Here is a 25,272-nt window from a genome sequence, read left to right as displayed (position 1 = left end):
CAATTCCAGGGCTGAAATCAATGTTTCTAGTGAAGGTGCATGGAGTTTAAGGTTAAAAATAGCCTAAATATGCAGGATTTCTGTGTTAAACATGTTTGAATGAAACGAAACACAACTCAAGGTATGTTTGTGATGGGGAAACAACATTATAACATCAGAAAATAGCGTAATATGGGCTCTTTAAGTCCAAAAATTACCCAATGTCTTGAGGTCAAAATGAGTCCTCTGTGTACTGCCTGAATTAAATCTTAAAGCATATCAGAAAGTGCGTGATTAGCATGGAAGTTGTTAGCTTTATTGTGATGGCAAAACTCCAAAAGTTATGAACCATGCTTATAAAATAGACTGCGGAGAATAATTGGGATGCTCCGAATGCAAGCAGTGGGTATTTACCGTGTATATTGATTAAAACCGCTTTGTGCCCACTGCTGCAACAATGCAACAAATTGCTAATTATAGATTATTTAGCTAACTTTGAACTGCATTATTTTCAGTTAGAAAGCCATATTTAAATTCAAAAAGCTCCATATAGCCCAATAGATAAAATACTAGGATCCTTCACTGGAATAAGCAGCAGATGAATGTTTACTGTTTTTTGGTAGCCAATTATGGTGCAGTAGAAACAGCCATATTGTATTTGACTCTGCCTCAGTGACAAGCTTTCCAACAGAGCCAGTATTGTTCAAACATATGGAAATCCTCCACTGTCTTATGGCTTCAATATGTTGTGAATAAATAGTTGATTATTGCTACTACTGGGATTTTGATTGCAAATTTGAGGCTACGTAGCTCGTCTAGATTTGCAGTGATTAGTGCCGACTGTATTTTGGACATGTAGTAGTTGTCCAAAACTGAAATTATAGGGCATTTTTTTGTGCGCTGTGTGAATTATCCATGTTGTCATTAATCATTTGCTTCTTCATTAAAAAGCTTGTAAAAATATATGTGGTTTAACTTGTCACATGAACGTTGTATTGTTTGGTCCGTTTCACTGCTATGGAGAGGCTGAGGTGGCTTGTGGTTTTGCTGCTGTCGTGAAAATGAGCCCAAGGAGAGTGTATTTATATGAATTACTGTTGACTGGAGTGTACTGCAGTATGACATCTCCATGGAGACAAGCACATGCCAGCTCAGTTGCGAGGCAAGCGCACTAACAATAAGAAAGTATGTTTTTTCACTGTATTTTTTCTTTTTTTTTAGCCATAAAACCTGCAATTCAAATGTGAGACTGAATTTTAATACCATAGCGTGGAACATTCACACAAAGCAAAGCATGTCCCACCACAAAAGTTACACAGTTCCTCTTTAATCTCAAGCCTCATGCATATTACATTGTTAATACTGGTCGTGATGCTTTCTCGTCACCACGGTAACATACATACATTATCATTGGCCCCAGATGGACCTCTTCTCACCTCCTCCTCATAATTCCTGTCTGATTAGTCTGGCTTCTTCACTGATGACACACTATTACACCTTTGTACTGCATCCTTAGCTGACCCTCTGCTTCACGTGGACTTACCCAGGTTTGGAGAGGCCAAACTGGGGCACGGTGCAGACCAGACCAGACCAAACCAGACCAAACCGGGGGCTACAGGTGGTTCAGATAACACATATGGTGCGTGACAGGATTGTGCGGTGCATTCACTGTCACCGGGAGACCAGAGTGCTTACATGTTGGTTGGAACAGCTCGAGGCAAGCTTTGTCACTGGAGGGCTGATGAATGCTGTCCCTGCTCTCATAGGGAAGAACTGTCACATACGGAAAACAGACGGGACGAGAGAAGCGAGTGACGATGCAAAAATGGGAATATATATAAATTTTGAATATCTTTGACTTGTTCTTAGCAGTTTGGATTTGACGTGATTTATTTATTCAAAGGAGCACTATGTAACATTCCTCTGGAGGGATTGTCACCTGCTTGTGTCCATAGAGATGTGATTGTTTCCCCTGAAATGTTACACAGTATGACATTAAACAAGCTAGTGGGACCTCCAGACCTAAAACGCTTTTTTTACAATATTTTTGAGCAAGAATACCACTCCATAATTGAGTCAGTTTAATCCCTCCTTCAAAATTGCCCAGATGACTGCCTCCCAAACTTTTTCAACCACGCTCTACTTTAATAAATGTGAGACACGTTTAATGCTATATTGTGGAACATTCTAGTCAGTGATATCTCGCTGGAGACAAGCTGTGTCAGTTTAAGTTGTCGTTTTTGGCAGTACAAATGACTAACCTCTGTTGTTATGTCCTTGGGCAAGACACCCTTCCTAATGAATATGAATGATAGTTTGATTTGATGTGAGCCAGCTCCAGGGAAGCTCAGGACATATTTAGCTTAACCAGTGTGTAAAGTTTAATACTGTTGTTGTGTTTGTGCTTTTGTCGTTCTTCATGCAACACATTTGATCATGAACTACAAACTGAAATGTACCTAGGACGCTGTGTGTTTGTGAGCAAACAACTGAACCAATATTAAAGATGCACCATTGTGTGGAGAAAACAGAATCCGTTTCCCCCTTTCTCTCCCCCTCTCCCCCTCTCCCTCTCTCCCGCTCCCCCACCTCTCTCCCTCTTCCTCCCATCTCTGTCTCTCCCCCTCTCCCTCTTTCTCCCTCTGCCCCACTTCTCTCCCAGTTCCTCTCTCTCCTTTCTCTCCCTTTCTGCCACTCGCCCTCCTTCTCCCTCTCTCTTCATCTTTTCCCTTCCCCACTTCTCTCTCCCTCTCTATTCCTCTCTCTCCCTTTTTCTCCCTGTCTCTCCTTCTTCCTCTCTCTTTCCATTGCACCTCTCTCTCTCCTTCTCTCTCGATCTCCCCCCCTCCCCCCTCCCTCTCTCCCTCTTTCTCCCTCTCTCCTTCTCTCTCCCTCTCTCTCCCTGTCTCTCCCTCTCCCTCCCTCTTCATCTTTTCCCTTCCCCACCTCTTTCTCCCTCTCTCTCCATCTCCGTGGGACCTCATATTGGGGAGACTTGTGTTTTGATGGAACTGCCACCCCTGCCATGTTCCTGTCACTTCCCAAAGTCGTGTCGTCACCCTCGGGTGGGACACACATGCACGGGTGGGACACACGTGCACGGTGCACGGTGGAGCTGGTCAGCGCTGACACAAATCCAACAGGGGGCTGGATTTGTTACACTTAAAGGCTTTGGGGCATTTGTTGTTTTGGGGAAATTTCCATTTAGTTTTTATATTGTTATTTTTCTTGTATCAGACTCAAGACAAAAGGTCAGTTAAAGGTACACTGTGTGACTTTTTTTTTTCTGGTAGGGGGTTCTCCTCCCGCTTGTCTCCATGGAGATAATATTGTGATGCTTAGAATGTTCACCTGTGTGGCTTTAACTGTATATATGTATGTATTTATTTGTATTTATTTATTCAGTTGTAAGTGTTTCGTTGCCAAACCAAAAAAATCCCTTGCATTCTTACCTTAAGCTGCTTGTCTTCTTGGCGATAAGTTTAATGCCATTGTGTGGAACTTTCAAAGCAGAGCAGTTGGCAGAGCCTTCACGTGAAAAGTTTCATATTGCACATTTACGCAGTGCAGTTCTGAATTCTCGTTTTAATTCGTCTTGTACTTAAATCAGGTTAGAATGGCACGCACCAGACTTGACATAATTATGAAATGTAATTGATCCAACAAGTGATTTTATATAGACATGAAAAATTAAATTAGACTAAAATAATATTACTAAAGTTTAAAGGTGCACTATGTAACTTTTCTGCTGGTATATCCGCGGCCAGCTGGTCTCCATGGAGCCGTTATCGCTTAGCTTGGAGTGTTTCTCAATATAGCATTAAACTTGGCTGTCCGTTGACACAAGCAGGTGAGAACAATGGGCCAAGTTACAGGTCGGATCTTTGGAGAGGCGAGTCCAAATCAACTGTAGCTGTATAAATGTAAGATGGATAGATGTTTAATGCTATGTTAATGCAATATTGTGGAATTTTTTTACACCTTTAACCATATTACATGTTGTTTGGTCACCCATTTCTGCCATAGACTATAGTGCTAGCATTGAGAGCTGGGTCAAATGCAGAAATGACTTACTTATCTTGGTGTGTGGGTACATTACATTTCCTTGACTATCTTTATAAAGAAAGTGTATTTTTCAGAGTACTTTTCTAGCAGCAAACGTTTATTTCTACTTGAGTAATATGTATATTGAAGTAACAGTATTCTTAGTCGAGTAAAATGTGTGGTTACTGAGTAAATCTACTACAATATTTAATGATTTGGACATTTTCTTGCTCTGCTCCTTCAGATATGTTTTCGTTTTTGGGCTTTTCGTGTCTGTCCTTTTAAAAATACCAGATGTTCAGTCCTGACAGTTACTACTACGACTACTACTACTTCTTCCAAATACCTTTTACTCTTGAGTCATTTCTTTTTCTCGTGAACCTGACACAGCATTATTGTATCTGATGTATTTACGGCGCGCTGGGGTGCGTAAAGGTCCTGTAGAGATTTACTTTTGCGGTGACGGCTCACAGATGTAGCCTTGTTAATGAGCCCGGACTCTCCACCCTGAAATCCATCCAGACCGCGTTCATTCAACTCATTCTGTTCATTCTGTTCATTCTGTTAGCCTCAGAGCACCATAGAAGTGGAACAATTACTAACCCGACAAAACAGCATATGGGGGGGGAGAGACGGAGGGATGGAGGGGAGGGAGAGGATCGATGGAGAGGGAGAGAGAAAGAGGATTGTTGGGTTAGCGAGGGAAAGAGAGGAGGGACAGAGAGTGGGGCTTACGGGGAGAAAGGAGAAGAGAAGAGGGGAGAGAGGAGGTGGGAAAGGGGAGAGAGGGAGGGGTGGAGGAGAGGGAGGAAGAGAATCGATGGAGAGACAGAAAGAGGATTGTTGGATTAGCGAGGGAAAGAGAGTAGGGGGAGAGAGTGGAACATACAGGGAGAACAAGAGAGAGGAGGTGGGGAAAGGGAGAGAGGGAGGGATACAGGAAAGTAGGGGGTATAGAGGGAAAGGAGAGGAGGCACAGAGAGTGGGGCATGCAGGGAGAAAGGAGAAGAGAAGAGGGGAGAGGGAGGAGAGGGAGGGAGAGGATCGATGAGAGAGAAAGAAAGAGGAATGTTGGGTTAGTGAGGGAAAGAGAGAAGGGAGAGAGGAGCGAGAGAGGAGGGGAGAAAGGGGAGAGAGGGAGGGATAGAAGGAAGTAGGGGGTATAGAGGGAAAGGAGAGGAGAGATGAGGGAGAGAGAAATGACTTTTGGATTAGTGAGAGAAAGATAGTGTAAGAGAAGAGGGAAAGAGAGTGGAGTGGAGGATACAGAGAGAAAGGAAGAAAAGAGAGGAGGTGGAAAAGGGGAGGGCGGGAGGGACAAAGGGAAATAGGGAGGTAGACTGAGGAAAAGGAGAGGAGGAATGAGAGAGAGAGAGACGACTTTGGGATTAGAGAGAGAAAGATAGGGTACGAGAAAAGAGAGAAAGAGTGGGGCATACAGAGAGAGAGGGGAAGATAAGGAGGGTGGATAGACAGGGAGGAGAGGAAGCATGAGGGTGAGAGATAGGATAAGCAAGAGAAAAAAAAAGGGAGAGAGTGGGACAAGCAAAGAGAGAGGGAGAAAGAGGAGAAAGGGGAAGAGAAGGGATGAAAAAAGGGATATTAAAGAGAAAGGTGAGAGAAGAAGGGAGAGAAAATGTGGAAAAGGGAATAGAGACTTGGAGATGGGGGGATGAGGGAGAAAGAGCGAGAGGGAAAATATAGAGGTGCAGAGAGAGAACAAAAGATAAGATATATAGAGGGAAAAAAGAGGAAAAGTAAGTAAGAGAGAGAGGGAGAGATCAGAAAACAAAATCTAGTGTAGGTGAGTGAGACAAAAAAAGGAGAGAGGGGTATAGGGAGATGAAATGATAGAGGAGTAAGTGGCGGAGATAGAGAAGAAAGAGAGAGAGAAAGAAAGAGCCAGACACTTTCTGTTTTCTCCAGCGGGGGCAGCGGAGAATGAAAAACAGCAGGCCTGGGAAATGGAGACGTGATGCTCTTTATGCAAATCAAATACCAGCCACAGTCCTTCATTTCCTTCAGAGGAGCGAGGGAGGACGAGAGGAGAGGAGGGAGGGACGAGAGGAAAGAGAGAGGAGAAGGGTAGGAGCGGGGGAGAAGAACAGAGAGGAGGGTGGAGTGGAGGAAAGGAGGAAAGAGCAGAGGAAATGGAAGAGAGGAGAGAGAGATTGGGGGAGAGGAGGGAGAAGTGGGTGGGGCGGAAGAAAAGAGACAAGGCGAGGAGGGATGGAGGAGCAATGGGGAGGAGTGAGGGAAAAAGGAGGGAGAGAGGACAGGAGCTTGGGACAGGAGAGGAACAGAGGAGTGAGGGAGGTGAGGAGGACAGAACTAGAGGAGCGAAGGAGAGGAACAAGTGAGAAGTGAGGGAGAGGAGCAAAGGAGAAGGACAGGGGTGAAGAAAGATAGAAGAAAAAGAGGGAGTACAGAGGAGAGGGGAGGAGCGAGAGATAAGAGGAGGAAAGGAGAGGAGGAGTGCAGAAGAGGAGAAAGAGGGAACAGAACCAGGGGAAGAGTTGAAGCCGGGTCAGAGCTGTGCAAATATTGTCTAACTAAACAAACGAAGGCCAATCAGTGATCAGGATTCAGCCGACTCGGATCGCCATGGAGCTCCAGGGCAGGCTTCACACAGGCCTTGAACCAATCGCAACACCACACACAAATTTACATAAAGCTCAAATCTCCAACTGTAGACAACACTTTCAACATGTCTTTGCAAATGTGACAAAGGATAAAGTTAATATATCTCTTGCCTCTCAAAAAATGTGATTTAAAGGTTCACTGTGTCACATTTCTGGTGGAGTTTTGCCCATAGACTTTGTAAAGAAGTGGACAAAGGGAGTGTGACGTCATCCATAGCGTTTGGCTTCGGTCAAACGAAGCTCATCGAGGCTAGAGCAGATATAGGGGCGAATTTGCAGCAGAGTTTCATATTTGGAATTCTGACAGTGAGTATCATAGCAACCAAAGAGCCAATCTGGAGCGAAGTTGTTGAAGGGAACGCCCCTTCTCTCTCGCAGTGGTGTCAATTAAACCTCACCTTGGAGAAAAAAGGCGCCTGATTTTTCTGTTATTGTCAATATCTTGATTTACGGACAAAATAGTGAAATAAAAATACCAGGATCATGTAGAGCGGGTTAATACGGACATTTTAAGACCAAAATGACGAGTTTGAAAGCAGCAGTTACAGCGAGAGGGGAAACAGTTTTTGAAAGTGAATTGGAGCCGATGGAGCCGGAAGTGCGCTCATGCTCACTTCCTATTTGGAACGTGGCATCTAGCGGGTTACCTATGTCCATTTATAGTCTATGCAGTATATGTACATGTAGTATTTACAGTCTATGGGTTTGCCGTGTGTTTTTTTCCAGGTAGATGTTATTGCTTTATGTCGGAGCAAAGTCAAAGTTTGTGTGCAACACCGATACTGGGATTTGAACTACCTACCCTGTCATTACTGTCAGAACAGCTCTACCAATCACGTTACAATTTCTTGCCTTTCAAACTACCAACTTGTGCTTGATTTTAATTGAATCTGACAACACCTGAGATGGTTGGGGTTTTTCAGAGGCACAGAGCCAGGGATACGGGGAATTGAAAAGAAACGGCCTAACTGTAGACGTGAGACGGGGAGCTCTGTCAGTCAAGTACAACTTTTTACATAAAGTTTTATTTTTTTTTCACACATGACATACTCGGTGACAGAAGCGTCTCAAAGCACGGTGCCTCGAATAGCTGTTCTGGTGATCAGCAGATGGAGGCTGCCCCACAGGAATACAACATGAGACCAGCTACACACTGTTCAAAATCAGATAGAAAAATAATACTGTTAAAAATAAATAAATAAATAATATAAATGTATCTTATTTTTTTTTACATGTATTATTATTATTATTATTATTATTATTATTATTATTATTATTATTATTATCACGCTATTTTCTGATCTATGTTATAATGTTGTTTTCTCCTCAAAAACATATCTGGAGTTCAGGTATGTTTGCGAAGAACTAACAACACTCTAACATGACTTAAAGCTCACAAAAGTCAATTTTGTGTAATATAGGAACTTTAAACAATATTTTCTGCCATTTAAAAATCCCACTTTTTTCCATTTTATTATTCTTTTATCTTAACTGGTAGAACGTTGTAATGTAACTCGAACAAAATCTGTGACACACTATCCAACTAAAGATAAACTAGCTGAAACTGCTTGAATCTAGATCAACATTTTGAATTCAGTTAACTTTGATTTTTAATATTTTGCAGTGCAGTGGATAAATATTCATCTTTTCTACTAAATCGATTCACTTTGGTTTTGTCCATGGAGCCTGTAACTTGAAACAGAAAGCATGAACTCTGAAGAGGTCCGACTCCACACCTGGTTTCAATGCGCAATGTATTTACAGTGTATTGGCAAGCAAAACATTTGGTGTATCTTCTGCCACTTGAAGCTGTAAGCAGCTGCAGGTGTCTGGACCATGTGTGACCGGCTTTGGGCATGAGACAGGGAGCAGATTTGTATACATGGCTAACGCACACATTTGTCTTTCTCTCTTCTTCCTTCTGTGGTGTAATTGTGATTCTGTTGTCGACTGTGCTACTTAAGAAGTCAGAACATAACTTTAATCTGGTCTATTGTTTGTAAATTGACACTAATTAAATAAAAATAAAAATACATGCATTCACAGACATCCATGAATCTCCACTCTTGCATACGTATAATTTGCCTTTGACTTCTCGAATCATCACGTACACACAGTATAATATACAAAACATAAATAATGACAGTAGAAATACAACAGACACAAGGCAATGACATTCACATAACACACACACAGATAGATGGGAGGGGTCCAGTTTCTTTACACATATATTTCTTAACAGAGTTTGGTAAAGCCTGATCATGTTTATTTCCTGTCTCCACAGAGCAACCGTCCAATCACCACGGCACCACGCTGCCCCCAGTGCCGCCCCCTCACCGCCAGCAGCCGTCCATCACAGCTCTGAACCAATCATTGGGCTCCACGCACCACGCTGGCCACTCCCTGAACTCCACCCGGCAGCTAACTCCGCCCACAGGAAGTCCGGCCCCAGTGGCCGGCCAATCACCAGCCGAGCTGCAGACCACGCCCCCCGAGAGCGTCCCGCTGCAAGACAGCTGGGTGCTGGGTAGCAATGTGCCTCTGGAAACAAGGTAGGCAGTTCAGTTCCTGTGGCCATTGGGTTTGGTCATTTGCCTGAGATTGTAAAGTTATTGTGCTAATATGGTTACACTTCGAATCATGGAAGTTGGCATTACTAGAATGCACTGAATTAATAATTTGTGTATTATCTAATCAGTGTTGTCCCATGTTTGTCCAGGTGTGGGTCAATGTAGAGAAGGTTACAACGGTGATCATCTGGACACTGTTTTGCAATCAAGGCGTTTCGGCTCCCATCCAGAAGCCATTTTCAACTGAAAAATGAAATTAAATTGAAAATGGCTTCTGGATGGGAGCCGAAACGCCTTGATTGCAAAACAGTGTCCAGATGACCACCGTTGTAACCTTCTTTACATGGCATTATCCAAGGATATGTGATAACCTTTCAAGATTATGATGGTTTAGAGATGTACAGAGGAGTGAGTATATAGTACAGAGGAGGGAGAGTGAATATATGGTACAGAGGATGGAGAGAGAATATACGGTACAGAAGAGGAAGAGTGAATATACAGTGCAGAAGAGGGAGAGTGAATATATGATACAAAGGAAGAAATGTGAATATATGGTGCAGAGGAAGAAGAGTGAATATATATGGTGCTGAAGAGGAAGAGTAAATATATGGTGCCAAGGAGGGAGAGTGAATATACGATGCAGAGGAGGTTGTGAGTCTGAGTGAATATATGGTACACAAGAACACTCCCGTGTTGACCCTTTTAAAAACGAATTAATACATTCCAATTAATTTCAAAATTCCATTTTACAACATATCAATTTGTTGAATACACAGTTCACTTGAAGTTTCACCTTTCAGATTGTCAAACACTCTTTTATACAAATCTTTTATAATGTTTTACCTTTTATAAGCCATATAGCACACAGCCGAGTCTATAGAAGCACTAAACATAAGTAAACACAACTCGAGGAATGTGCTTCATTAAGGAACATTATTAAACTCGAAAGAAAGATAAAAGAAAGTTATGTTTTGCATTATCTTTATACTTACCTTATCTGAACCAAGTATTTCTATAAGACTTCCAACAACTGATTTGAAAACATTCATTCTCATTCATTCCAAATGTAGAGCTACTTTTGCTTCACGGGTGATGGCAATTTTGGGCTGAAGAGGACTCCAAACAACCAATTATCAACCTATGCATTTCTAACAAGCAACATCCATTGTCTTTATTCGAGCTGTCGTGCTCCCGTGGATAACAACAGCCCAAACCCTGCTTTTTAAAACATGTTTATTGCCCTAAATGAGTGTCTCGCGTGTTTTGGTATAATTGCGAGTATGATTATGTAAAAAGGGGCATATGTAAATGACTTGGTGTTGTTTGATGTAGCAGTGTTAGCCCTTAGCTTTGATAGTGCGCGGCTAACACAATGTGATGCATTATGAAAATCATGTGGAGTGACATTCAGCCAGCCAGGTTTTAAATAAAAGTCTATTGTCAGTTTAGTCTGTGTGCAGCGGAGGGACTTTTAAAATGAAAACTACAAAGGCGACAGGTACGCGTCCAATGTTGTATGACAAGAGCTGGATCAAAATAAAAGGATGACGGCCTGAAATTTGAGTGCAAGTGGAATGAAGAAGAGAAATAGGCGTAGTCCAGTGAGGTTCGTCTGGTCTTCTGTTAATCTCACTAAGGAAATAGGCACGCTGGAGAGGCTGAGGTGGTTGATTGTTCCACTGCTGCAATGTAGATTCATTCAAATAAATCAATACATGTTTATATTGTCCCAAAGCCAAGATTTTAGAGTTTACGATGATCTATTTAGGTCCTGTATATATTTCTGGAGGTGGTATGTTTGCATAATTTCTTGGATATAGAAAGTTAAAACTACACTTCAGAACATTCTCCATGGAGACAAATACGTTTCATGCCATACTGTGGAATATTAAAGTCAAAAGAACAATGTATGTAGGGAAACAACCAGGAGGAGGGCAGATAATAGTTAGGTTTGTGGATATGCAAGCCTGTTCAGAGAAAAGATGTATGTTTTTTTGTTTTTTTGTGTGTATTTTCTTGACTAAAAAGGTACAAGTATGGCTTTAAAATACATACACTGGTTACATAATATATATATTTATTTCAGGTGAACATTGCCATTTTTAACATGGGTAGAGTTGAAATGGAAGTACAATTGAAGAGAGAAAATACATTTATAATAAGAGCACATATGTCGTAAATAAAGTCCATAACATGCAATACATCAGTAGTAAAATGTGTAGTCAGTTAACACAGAAAAGCCATTTATATTAAAGCATACTGTTTATTTAGGCTCTGTTTAGCGTTTATTTAATGGAGGAGGGATATCTTACTTTTTTGTATTAACTCTACAAAGAAGTAGTGTCAAAGTCATCTGACCCGAGTTTGATTAAAACAAAAGAAAGGCATGTTTTACGATGTTTATTCACCGCATATATCGACCCCGCAGTGTTTTTAAAAGTAGCCCCATTGATTGCAGTCAGGAGGTGAAATGTTCTGACAATTCAACAAGCATGTGTGGGAAAGAGAGGATGGAAACTGCAGACAACAACATAGGAAAACAAGCTAAAAATACAAAAGGTTCTCAGTATTTTTGACTTTGGCTGCGTTGTGTCCACCCATCTGAAACTTATAAAGCTTTTTGGAGCATTCTTAGCAGAGTAAACTGATCTCCAATCGGGACAGAGCCAAGTCGGCCTGTCATCGCTTCACAATGTAACCAGGAATAAACGTCAGCCAATGATGAATGCGCTGCGCTGGGATCCTGATACGCCATACGTACAGTTTAAGGCTCTCTGCTGTACGCATTAGCGGCCCTGGGAATACTTTGTACAAATACTACAAGCGGATATTGCAGTGGTGATAAAATGTCAAGTTTAATTCGTTTTGAGAGTTGCGTGTTGAAGTTGGGTTGTGATGGAAATTAAATGTTAAATAATTCAGTATAGAATAGATTTTAATTTGCATACTCATGTATATACTTTTGTTCTTTTCCAAACTGGATAAAGTACATAAGTAGTTGCAGGTATAGTAGGTATATAGTAGTGATTACCTTGATAGTTGTTGAAGATGTCAAACTGTTTGTGACAGTACAAAACATAAATAAAGCTATCTGTCTATCTGTTTGTCGGTCTGTCTGTCTATCTGTCTGTCTATCGGTCTGTCTGTCTATCTATCTGTCTTTCTGTCTTTATGTCTTTCTGTCTATCTGTATCTGTCTTTCTGTCTATCTGTATCTGTCTTTCTGTCTATCTGTATCTGTCTATCTGTACCTGTCTTTCTGTCTGTCTGTCTATCTGTCGGTCTATCGCTCTTTCTATCTATCTATCCGTCTATCTGTTTATCTATGTGTGTCTATCTTGAGTGTTTATCTCAGGACTTGCTTTTCCCTGAAATGTTCCACAGTATGTCATTAAACAACACGAAAGAGATGCCACTGGGCCAAGTTACAGGTCAGATCTGTGGAGAGACGAGCCCTCCTTGTAGTAACGAGGCATGTTTTTCAAGGTATTTTTGAGCAATATAATGCAATTGAATAAATTTACTATATATACATGGTTAATGCCATACTATGGAACATTCCAATAGAAACATCTCCACATGGACGCAGGTGACCCTCCACCAGAGAGCCATTTTATTGATTATAGATTAAAAACATACTTTGAGTGAAATCTGATTGCTGGATTCGTTTGATACATGTTTATTGGTGCGTAAGTTACGGGAGCCCTGTAGGGACATAACTTTTAAAAGAACAATGGAAATAAAGTTTTGTAATGCCCCCAAAACTTTCCACAAACTAGTTTATTCTATAAAAATGTAAGATAAAATTTTGCCGGCTAAATCTGCGATCAATCAATGCACAAAAACAGCACTGCCTCGAAGCCTCCATAGGTCCCACTGTGAACAAGTAAAGGGTCAAGGAGAGGTGCACCTAAAGTATTTTCAACATTGTCCAACACAAACTCGCGGTCAAGCCCCAAACGCTTTTATTTCCAATCTTTTTACAACAACCCTGAATACAGCGTTACTTCTGAAAGGAGAAAGCTCTTGATAAGTTACCTTGCTGGCCCTGTGTTGTCCTAATGTAGTCTTTGGAGAGGCACAGGGCAGATGGAGGGGGCCGCGGGCTTCTTTTCAGGCGTGACACGGGGCTTTTATTGGATAATTTGAACCTTGAATCTCCTATTCACCCGACGCGCTTTTGTTACAGCGTGTCCCGAGAATGCCCCACGCTGCAGACGTCCAAATATTTTATAAAATGGCAGATCGCTCCCTGCCTCTTTCTGTGTCTCTCGCTTTCTTTCTCTTCTCCTTCACTTTCTGTTTCTCTCTTACCCTCCATCACTCTCTATTCCCTCTTTTATTCTCCTCTCTTTTTTCTTTAATTCTATCTCTCCCTCCTCATCTTCTTTTCTCTCTCTCATTCTGTCTGTCTCTTTCTAACCTCCTCTCGCTCCTCTCTCCCTCCCTCATGTTCCTTTTCTCCCCCCTACTTTCTCTTTCTCCCTTTCTCTGTCTCTCCCTCCTTGCCTCTCTCCCTTTCTTACTCCCTCCATCTGCCCCTCTTTCTCTCTTTTTCTCACTCTTTCTACCTTTCCTGCCCTGTCTCTCCCTCTTTCCCTCCCATCTTCTCCCCAAATGTATCCTTCCCTCTCCTCCCCTTGTCTTCTCTGTGCCTTCCCCTCAGTTTATCTCTTCTTCCCTGTTATCTTCTCTCTGTTTGTCCCCGTCTCTCTCTTCTCCAGCTGTCTTTCTCTCTCTCTGCTTCTCCCTCTTTCCCCCCCTTACCATCTCTCCCCCTTTCCCTCCCTTCTTTTCCCCCAATGTATCCTTCCCTCTCCTCCCCTTTGTCTCAGTTTATCTCTTCTTCTCCCTTATCTTCTCTCTGTTTATCCCCCGTCTCTCTCTTCTCCAGCTCTCTTTTTCTAGCTCTTTCTCTCTCTCTGCTTCTCGCTCTTTCTCTCTCACTGCTTCTCCCTCTTCCCCCCCTACCATCTCTCCCCCTTTCCCTCCCTTCTTTCCCCCCAATGTATACTTCTCTCTCCTCCCCTTTGTCTCAGTTTATCTCTTCTTCTCCCTTATCTTCTCTCTGTTTATCCCCCGTCTCTCTCTTCTCCAGCTCTCTTTTTCTAGCTCTCTTTCTCTCTCTCTGCTTCTCGCTCTTTCTCTCTCTCTGCTTCTCCCTCTTTCTCTCCCCCTCCCACCATCTCTCCCTCTCTCTCTCTTCTATAAAATCTAATGTCACACTGTACAAAGCCCTTATTGTCTTATGGGAGTGCCCTGGCAGACACCACACATAGTTTACAGCTACGTCTTTGACCTTCACTCGTTCACCGCACGATTTGTGGCTCCATTTTTCTCTTTGCTTTTCATCCTTTCTGACCTAGTCCTGGTGTTTCTTTCACCCACTTCCAAAAAGACAAAACACATGATTGATAGTATCTTCTGGGACAACTAAACTTTGTGTCCTGCCATGGCGATAAAGTTATATTTTTGCTTTGATAATCAGGTGTGTAATAATTTGTGCGTATATAGGTGTCGGTTAAAAGCTGTGGAAGCCTTAAAGGGTTGTACTGTTCAAGGTACAGCAAAAGAAAAAATTTATTCTGTCAAGAGGACAAAAGTTTTAGAGTGAAAACATGAAGAAGTGTGAACAGTGCCTGAGTTATATTTTTGGCATAATCATTCAGGCCCCTGATGGTTCTCACCCAAATTGTAAATGCGCTTGTCCACATCAAGGAACCACTCACCCATTCACACACGCATTCATAAACCAGTGTACACAGACACTGGGGACGAGGTGGGTTAAGTGTCTTGCCCACAGATACAATGACAGTACTCATAGGTGGGAGCTGGAATCACACCAGCAACCTGTGGGTCTGTGGATCTGACTGCTCTTTCAAAGATGTTTATGTCGGGTGCTGCTTTTCCAACTGCCAACCTTTGGGTCAGAGAATGAACCAACCAGGGTTTGAGAGCACCCAAGAGGGACCTGAACCATTATGCAAAATAGAGGCACAGGTCACACTCATTGTTGTTGAATACACCTAGCCAACAAACAGAAACTGTAAACAAGTAGGTGTATTTGTTTCAGTGTACTTAGCACCTCCCCTCAGACAGATATAAGACAGTGTCCAGCAGCAATCTGACCACAACTGAAGAAGGCTTGGTTGAGCAGCGGAACGTCTTCACTCTAAATCTTTTGCCCAGAATTGAATTTTTGCTTTGCTATGGATCATACCTGGACGACTAAGGGGTTACACAGACACTGTTCAAGTTAGTTAATGTAAATTGTATGACATTATATTTAGATCATATTGTAAAAGAACCATTTTGTTACTAAATAAGACCATGGCAGGCTTGTAAAAACAGTTACAAACCCAGAGTAAAGAGTAACTTTTCCTGCAGAGTCAGGAAGTCATACATTTCTTGCATAATCCAAATCTGGTCGCATGTGCTCAAATAGACACCCATATGGACCAGCAGTGAGACAGGAAGTCACTACTTTTCCTGACAAAGACTGTCTTTGTCCTATAGAGTTTACAACCACGACTTTGACCTCGGCTTGATCACTAGACGATTTGCGGCTTGCTTCTTTGCCCCCTAGATGTATTTTTGTGACATCTTTTGTGTAGCAATATTTCACCCGGTTTAAAATAAAAGATGGGTGATTGATGAAGCTGTATCTTTTCAGGACAAACTTTTTCTCCTTTTGGTGAAGGGATGCTAAGTCTCGCGGGAAGGCTAAGCTACGTACGCCACGGATATACTTTCAGTGGCCGGTTTACGAGGCTAACTTACCCTATTAAATCACTGAATACTTTATAGCTATAGTTTTTTTTTGTCCTTTCTGCAGCATCCCTTTTTGTTTTTTTGTCTTCGGTAAAAGGAAAAAAAGAGATTGTTGATAGATTTATAGAGGGGTAAATGCGCGTGTGATCACTAAAGCCTGTTGAGTTTTGGCCTAGATAGCAGTTGGCCTATGGAGAGAGCCAAACCACAATCAAAGCTATACTCAAACTGGGCCGTGGCTGCAAGATTCATCGAATAAGTCCAATTTGAATGGTCGCAATTAGATCATTTCAAGTACGGCAATTATTTATGCAATTCAATATTCCATATCCTATCTCCATGAAGTCATGTTCTGTATAAAAGCTGCTGACCCTGTAGTTTAGACCTATTCAAACAGTTATGAAATGCATCTGATTCTTGTGTTGTTTTAGTGGTTTATATTTCAGTCTCCTCTCAATTGTTAATGCTACTGGATCTGTTTAAAATCTGCAATTGGAACATATTTGTTGGTTTTAAAACAAACAAAATATTCAGTCATTATGTATAAAGCCAGCTTACCCTTTTAGACCTCGGGAAATTGTTCTGAAATTCATGATCTTCTTGCATTAGTTTACCAGTTCATATTTGTCTTTTATTAAATATTAAGAGACGTATTTAAAATGTGGAAAGATTTTAAAACATACATACTTTTTAATATTTTTCCCAATTAATTTAGCCTTACGCACTTGATTTGACTGATGAAAAGTAGGAATGTTGGAATAGCCTTCAACTATTCACCACAACATATTGATAATGTTATAAGAATGGTCCTCAAAATGGCCCCATAACCAAGCGCGACTGAAATCCATGAACACTTTTTTTTTTTCTTTTTTTTTTTTTCTTTTTTTACAAAAGACTAACATCTTTCAAAATCCAGACAAACGCCCCGAGTGTGGTACATGCATTAGAACAAAGTCCGTTGCTTCTGGTTACTCCTGCAAGCTGCGCATTCACACAGACTGAGAGATGAGACAGGCCAAGCCTTCACACATGAGGAAGAGGAGGAGGAAGAGCGGATCCGCCAGTGGGGTGGAGCTGAAAAATACATGTGCTGTGACCCAGAGGCGCACGCTGCATGGCAAATCAAATGCATCCATCCCAGTCTGGACTCTGCCCTGTCTGTCCTGGAGAGAGGAGCAGTGCTGAGGAACCGGCAAAGGCACCAATAACTCACTCATTACAGGACTGGTCGATTTTTCGCTCCAGGACTTGGCGTATCTGATTTGTGTGTGTGTGCGTGTATATTTTAAACAGGGGTATTATGCAAAATCAGCCATGTTATACTTTTGTTCCCTCATCAAAAACACGCCTGAAGAGGTATCGCTAGATTATGCATGTCATCTATGCATGTTTGAGTAATCTAGCAATCTCTCCAGGGCCCTATTTGAACCTTCCTTTTGGTTTGCTGTGCGACAATCCTCCATAAATATAAAAAAGCATGAGACAAAACAGCGCACACCAACCTGATGCAATGTGCTGTAGTTTTATTAGTGAAATGAATGCTGATTTAGCGCAGAGACCAGGGGGAGCGAGGACTCATGTTAATATGCTGTTTTTGGCGGGTATAGCATTTTCAAAACGATAAAAGGTAACATGGTGATCTAAATATATTATGTCTTAGCAGTTAATACCCCATAGAAGTGTAACACCCTCTCATTAAATTGTGCTTGCACTCGGGAGCGGTCCACCACAATTTCACTTCTGTGTCTCCAGAAAGCTGTTAAAAACCTATATATACATGTGGAAATATACTGCAATTACACGCGTACTAGGAAAACTGGAGATCTCGTCCAATTTAAACCAATTTATCAAAATGCATGTAAATTGAAATTACAAAATTACCCATCTGGAGAAGCTGGTTCGTACTTGGATACTCCCTGCACGTAACAGCGCGGACCGATTTACATTAGGTGCTGGCCAGGAGAGGCGTTCAATTGCACAGTAAGAAACAGCCAGGAAAATATTAGACATGTGCTTGGATGTGTACTCATTCGTTTTAGATGAGCAGCGATGATAAACTACAGTCCCTCCGCTGCGGACTAGCACATGTTGTTTTGTTTTGGGCGGCTGCGTTAAAGTGAAAGCAAAACCTAACGGAGCTTCAATGTGCTCATTTTTGCTGTAGAGAGCAAATCACTTAAGCAGCACAGTTGCGAGCATGAAAATCAAATGGTCAACATAAATAAGATGTCGCTTATCTACGTATTTTGTGTGGTTATACGTATTATAGCCATTATATTACTCATTATAGCTGCAAAATGCTAAATTACTACAAGCACTTGAACGCCTCGTAACCCTTTGACCTGTATTTACACTGGGACAAGAGTGTTCTGACAGGTTTTAAGACAATTTAAATTCGGTTGTGTAAGGTTTCTACATCTAGCAGTGCAGCACTACATCAACCTGGCATCTTGATTTACTAATGCTAAAGTAAATAACACGTGTACATCAGTGAAGGGCAGACTTATGGAATGCGTGGCGGGCTCACGAAGACGCTATGCAGACCATCGTGGGGGCTTACGAGGACACCGTGCAGACCAGAAGAGGCGCACACACACACACACATTGGAAGACACTGTAAAAGTTGTCAACATGCACGTCTCATCCTATCCTTTCCGTACAGTCTGTCGCTTTATTGTTCACTTTACCTGTGTGGAACTCATTAAAACCCTTCTGACTTTATGTTTCAGAGTCTTGATCCTCTTTGTCACTTGCACCAGAAACGGTTTTGCGCTCTCAAAGTTCTGGTACTGGTTTATAAGACTGATAAAAGTTAGTATCAAAAGAATGTATTTTGTTCATTTACCTGTTAAATTTTATATACTACATTTTACTGCATAGAAGTAGTGTGCCAGTGTCCTGACAGTGCCTCTGAAGGTGACTGTGTGTAACTGCGGTGGAGGGTAATGGCTCCTCTCGGCTCACTGACCAGAGACAGGTCAAACGCACTATGTGTTTCAACAGCCTCCACTCTTAATGGTTCCCTTATGGCCTCCACAGTCACCGCAAAGGCCTGTGTCACTGATGCAAATGTAGTGTCAAGAGAAAGCAAAGAATACGCCATCAATAGAACACATGCAAACTCCACTTTGATGAACTTTTAGTCATGTTTTTCCATCACTGTTCGCTTACTTAGAGTTGATTCATGTATGTTTGAGTAATTGTCCTGTACTGGAGGCTTGAGTGATCAGAAATGTTCAGTTTTCAGTTACCCCCTATCCCCGCCCACAGCTTTGTACTTACTCATGTTTATTCAAAAAGATAACTACACCAAATCATACACTTTTTTTTTTCTTTTTTTAATTGGCCAGTTTCTATTATTAAACCAGTTTAGATCAATATTGAAGTTTACAATGAACAAATATAAATTAAATATGCGTATGTGATGTGTTGTGGATCCCACCTGGACGACTGGAGGTGACACGTTCTTTGAGACAATCACAATTATTGTAGTGCGTCACAATTCTGTGATCCTGATCAGAAGACTGAGAAGACAGGAATTCAAATTCAGGCCAGTCATTCAGGGCAGTTTCAAACATAATAGATCAGAAAACTCAGAGTGTCTAGTTTCTTTGAATGCACAATAGTTACCAGATTATGTTATTATGTGATATTTTTATTTTTTTGTAACAGCACATATTAAACATTTACAAGCACATATACAAAGATTATGTTTCGATGCACTAAGAAGTAGGCCAAGCTTTTTCCTCTACTCTTTTTTTAATTGCAAAGTGGTTATGCTGGACTCTACCTGACTAAAGACCAGACAAAAAACAAAACAAAAACAAACATAAACCACCCCAATCATTGACAAAGGCAGTTTATTTTTGTATTTTTCCTTCAAAACATTAGATAGAGGCTGACATTTTTTCTTCTTTCAATTTTAAACGTATTTGTGATTATTGTAGCCATACATGGTGCAAGTGACAGCGAATTCCATGTTTTTTTTTTTAAATTACAGCTATTTTTTTAATTACAGCTATTTATTTACGTATGTATTTACTTATTTTAGTATTTATTTATTTTACTTTTTTCTATATTTTTTCCAGCATTGAATCGGCAGTGAGCTTGATCCAGTGTCCTACAGTGGCTAAAACTCTTTAACATACCTCTATATCAGATACTATTCCTAACTCGCTCCACATTATCGAATAGATTCTATAGTTACAGCCTATAGCAGACAAAACACCGGCAGCTGCAGCCAAGCTTAGCCTTCACAGCGCTGTCAACCTTATACTCCGCCATTCTTTCCAACACACTGCCTGTCTATCTCCATAACACAATCCAATATTATGTTCCATATGTTCAGGGGACTTTACATAGACTTACATTCATTTCCTGGTGATTTAGCAGCAGCACAATGGAGCCAAGTATGATCCAAAAATATTAGACCAGCCCCTATAGATTATTAAATTACATTTTTTATTTGTTTTAATAATAGTAGGACATAATAAATAATACCTAATTTAAACTTTATTAGTCCACCTTGCATTGTAAAACAAGATTTTTCCTGTAAATTCTCTGTTGGCATTACGTGCTTGTTTCCATGGAGATAGATCAATTTAAAGTCATACCGTGGATCATTCTGGCAAGGTATACATAAAAGTAAATACATAAAAGTTATAATTGAAATGAATGCGCTTAGCTATGTGCAAATGTATCATTCCAACAGATGCACTGTTCAAATTGTACCGCTCTGCACTTCAGCCCATTGCATCAGAATAGGTCAGTATGCAAAAAGGTTATCATTTTTCTTTTGAGTTAGAGAATAGTGTCCCTCTGAGGCACCTGTACCTGTGTGGTGCCATGGTAACAGATGACAGACTTCCATTAGTCTTGTGTGTACCTGCAGCTGGAGCTTAAAGCAGGTGCACGCTGATTAAAACCCACTATAATATATATTATTATGGCTTTGAGGCCTAAAATGGTTAATTGGTCACTAGTGTGTATAGATTGGCGAAGTTTTAGTGACGTTTTCAGCATTTAAATATGCCCTTCTCACTGGGAGGTGTTTTACTGGCTATATCAACAATGAGTTACAAAGATAAGAAGGAGATTTCTGTAATGTGATTTAAACAAAGGGTCGACAAATGCTATTGGTGCACTGCGTAACTTTTCTGGTTTGTCTCCAGGACGATACTATTGCTTTGCCTGGAATATCCCAAAGTATGGCATTAAACTACTTAGGTTTATTTAATTAAAGGTGTTTTAATTGCTAAGAATACCTCAGAACACATACCTGACCCGTAAGTTGGCTTGGTATTTGAGATAAAAAAGTTTAATGCCATACTGTGGGACATTCCAGGTGAACAATTATATTTCCACGAGAACAAGCAGGTGTCATACCCTTGACCTGCAAAGTTACATAGTGTACCTTTAACTAATGGCTTGGAAACTGTCCTTACTCTGTCATGCTTCATCCACTCAGGAGCTTACAAGGTAATAATGTGAATAAGTAGACAGCCTTAATGTCGATTTTGTTTTACTTTCAGCCATAAAATCAAACTTCTTGCTTTAAAAAACTATAATTACAGGCTGTTTAAAGACACAGCCGTGTGAGTTGGATTTGAACCAACATCTAAGAGAAAATGATTTGACACAACAGCAAACATGGCATTTCACCTTTAAAGGACACACAAATGGGTTTGATGATTTTCACTCAACTAAAAACGTGTATCCCATCTGTGCCCGGTGCCCTTTATCTCAAACTGACAATAGCTCTGTGGACACAATGGAGACTGATAGAGCAGTTACGCACATTTATGCTTTAAAGTGCATATGGCAGCTTAGACTAGTCATTTCAGGAAAATGCACTTACTTACAAAAAATGTTATATATATATTATATTTTTAAGTGTGCAATTTTACATCCAGGCTGGGCATGGGCAGCAAATAGGTCACTGTTACCTAGCTACCATACTGTAAACGACGGCTAACACATATATACATGCACAAGTTTTCAACACATGTGACAAAGAAATGGCTAATATCAAAGCAAGTCTGCACCTATCAGTGAATGTGTATGAAAGAAAGAGCATTTGTATATGTGAAACTGTGTGATTGTGTGTGTGAATAAATTGATATGTTTGCGTATGTGTGTATGTGAATCGAATGTTTTTAGAAATAGTGTATTTGAGAGGCGAGATGCGTTGTATTAGATGTATGTACAATATGTTTACAGGTCATCCATCTACACCACATGTGTCAAACTCAAGGCCCGCAGGCTAAATGTGGCCCACTATGTCATTTTATGTGGCCCCGACAAGGTAGTTTAAAAGGTACAATCGCCTTAAAATGTCAGTTTATCAAGAGATGTGCAGTTATACAGCCATATTTTTTTACATTTATGGACATGCATGTGCAATATTTGTAACCTGAATAAGTAATAAATACAGAAACAGGTAATGAACAAGTTAAAAGGGTAGTTTATTTTTCATTACATCTGGTCCTTTGAGGGGAACCATTTTGCTGATGTGGCCCTCGGTGAAAATGGATTTGACACCACTGATCTACACCAAACTGTTAGTTTTACTTAAACATCAGCCTGTCCAGGGACTACAGGTGGAAATTAGTACTTTTGCTATAACCTGGCACCATACATCTTTCCTGTTTTTTTTTTTAAGGTCAATGTATTGTTGTCCACTGTCCCTGCTCAAATAAAAGCATATCATACCATATAGGTATAGAGTAATAAAAATACATGATATCACCTTTGTTTTAAATCAATATTTAGAAAAAATGCCTCCCTTATGCGTAAATTGTCCCTGTATTTTGAATATTCTCTACGTGTTCATGACATATGTAGATATATTCCATTTTAGGACTCACCCATACTGCTTATATTTTTGTACTTCTCATTTTTTTTTCCTCCACAAACTGACACTTAGCTGACGTAAAACTAACTACTACAAATATTCGCCACCGGGACTCTCCCATCAAAAGTCATAATTAGAAATAACATGAAAACCTCATATGCTCTTTAAAAAGGACTTACGTCGTTTAAAGGTGCTAATCCTTCATATACTCACACATTCACATATGCACATAGAACGGGGCCTGGTATTTTCATAACACTGGCTCAAATGAAAGTCTCAAATGTCCCGCACCTGTCGTGTTGAGGGACGCCAGTTGAACCTGTCAGTCACATGTCATTCACAAAGGAGGAAGTGTCTGGTTGTATTGACATAGTAAATTAGAAGGTGAGACGTTAACAGGCAGGGTAAAATTAGTAGGGCTAATAGGGATTACGTTGTTTGAGCACAGGTGCGGACAAAAGACTGCGTTCACATTTTAGGATTTAATGATGTCATGGTTTCAGACGGAGAGCAGGGAACGATATAACTATACGGCAGACTCACTGTTTTTCATTATCTAAATATGATCCACAAAATGTTGAACCTTACTGTGTTTTCAACTGACAACAATGGCACCACTTTCTGAGGCCGTTGTGAAAACATAATTCCACTTTTGTTCACTTGTGCTGTGTCAAAACATGTGCGTATGCTATATTAAAAGTCAAATTGTATCATAGGAAACTGACCTGCCCCCCAGTTACATATAAAGGGTCACATTTATAGTACTTTTCTAGGCACCATTAATGTGGAACATGCAGAACTTGCACATGTATTCATTCAGTATATTCAAACACTAGAGGCAAGTAGGGTTCAGTCTGTGGGCCACAGATAACATGCACTGAACTATCAACCCATCAACAATTTATTTATTCATTTATTTTATTTTTATTTGTATTTGTATTTGTATTTTTGTTTTTATTTTTGTTTTTATTTTTATTTTTATTTTTATTTTTATTTTTATTTTTATTTTTATTTTTATTTATTTTATTTTTTATTTTTTCTAGATCTTACAGGTAAAATTTAACTTAACCCAAATGACAATGTAATAATGGCTAATAATACAACCCATGCCTGCGATCCAGAACACACACTTTTAAAATATTTTACAAAGAAGTTTTCAAATGGGCGTGATTGACAGGTGGATTAGCCAATCGTGGCCCATTTGTAGCAGAAATAATAAAAGGAAAAAAAGGGAAAATCACACAGGGATGAAAAACATTGGGGATTTCTGCAGACTCAATGAGCGAAGCACTAACCTCTGTTAATCTGCGGTGAGAGAAATGTGATTTTATTTGTAAATCATAGGTGACCAATGAGCTCACGTGTCACTGGAAAAAATCAAATCTTTGGTTGCATGATCACGTTTGACTGGGCTTGAGACACAACAGAGGACATGAGGACCAGACAAAAATACAGACAAATACAATCCCCTTTTGTTTTCAATGTTTGGTGCAGTTTTATCTCCTATGCCACATCCAGGCTACATTTGATATTAATAACCACACATTTTACATGCTGCATGATTAAAAATTTATTATTTGTAATTTATTAAAAATGTATTGTTCTTTGACCCCGATTTTGTCAAATTTCATCCATCGTTTTTTTATTTTTTTTTTTTTTTTTCATACTAATAGTGCTATTTAATATTTTCTAGTGTGTTTGTTTATTGGATAGTTCCTGCCTTGTGATTTTCCAAGTCATTTCTGTTCTGGACAAAGACGTTTGTTACATTTGTCAAACGTTGAGTAAAACATTAACATTAAAATGACTCACCGGAATAGAAGCTCTTTACCATCGACCTGCAGCCATAACTGTTTAGAAATCAAATCCTCGTATTTGTTCAAACGTCCATCATACGTTTGACCCAGCGCACACGCCAATGATTTTAAAACACATTTAACCAACGTGTGTTTACTTTGAGACATATCACTTCCCATTGGCAACACAGCAGTAGTAAACACGCTTTTAAGTGGTTTTAACCGAAGCTGAAGTTCGTAATAATTTATATAAAATGTTTTGGCAACTTGTGACTTGAACGTTCCACATTAGATACACAAGGGCCGATGATTATAAAGAAAACTAATACTACTGCCACGTTTCAATTCATTCAAATGTTTACAATGAAAAGTTATTTATATGCTCCTTGAGACTTATAGTGAAGAGAAAATACAGTTTCCATGGCAACCTTTCACATTTTTTACACGTTTACCTTAAGGTTTGCCCTTTTGGACTTCTGCAACCCTAGATAACTCCAGCACAGTGAGACACGATTGGCTTCACAGTTTTCTTGGTTCAAATACTATAAAATAAAATATATTCAAAAGGTCCCTGTAGGGTTGAAGTTTGAGAGAATGTTTGGCATGCTGTTTGATTC

At 40.3% G+C, this 25,272-nt stretch overlaps 1 protein-coding gene across 2 annotated transcripts in view; it reads left to right on the top strand.

The window, feature by feature from the left end:
• The window catches only part of LOC117393469 (teneurin-3), a 516,796-nt gene that overhangs the window by 273,835 nt on the left and 217,689 nt on the right, over positions 1-25,272 (top strand). For both annotated transcript variants that reach the window (XM_055225737.1, XM_055225739.1), the window contains one exon: positions 8,950-9,217. In XM_055225737.1, coding sequence (XP_055081712.1) covers positions 8,950-9,217 — 268 coding nt within the window. The remainder of the gene's footprint in view (positions 1-8,949; positions 9,218-25,272) is intronic.

The sequence above is a fragment of the Periophthalmus magnuspinnatus genome, chromosome 1 (genome assembly GCF_009829125.3).
Source record: "Periophthalmus magnuspinnatus isolate fPerMag1 chromosome 1, fPerMag1.2.pri, whole genome shotgun sequence".
NCBI classification, from domain to species: Eukaryota; Metazoa; Chordata; class Actinopteri; order Gobiiformes; family Gobiidae; genus Periophthalmus; species Periophthalmus magnuspinnatus.
Note: the sequence above shows the minus strand (reverse complement) of the source record. Positions and strands in the feature narration are given on the sequence as shown.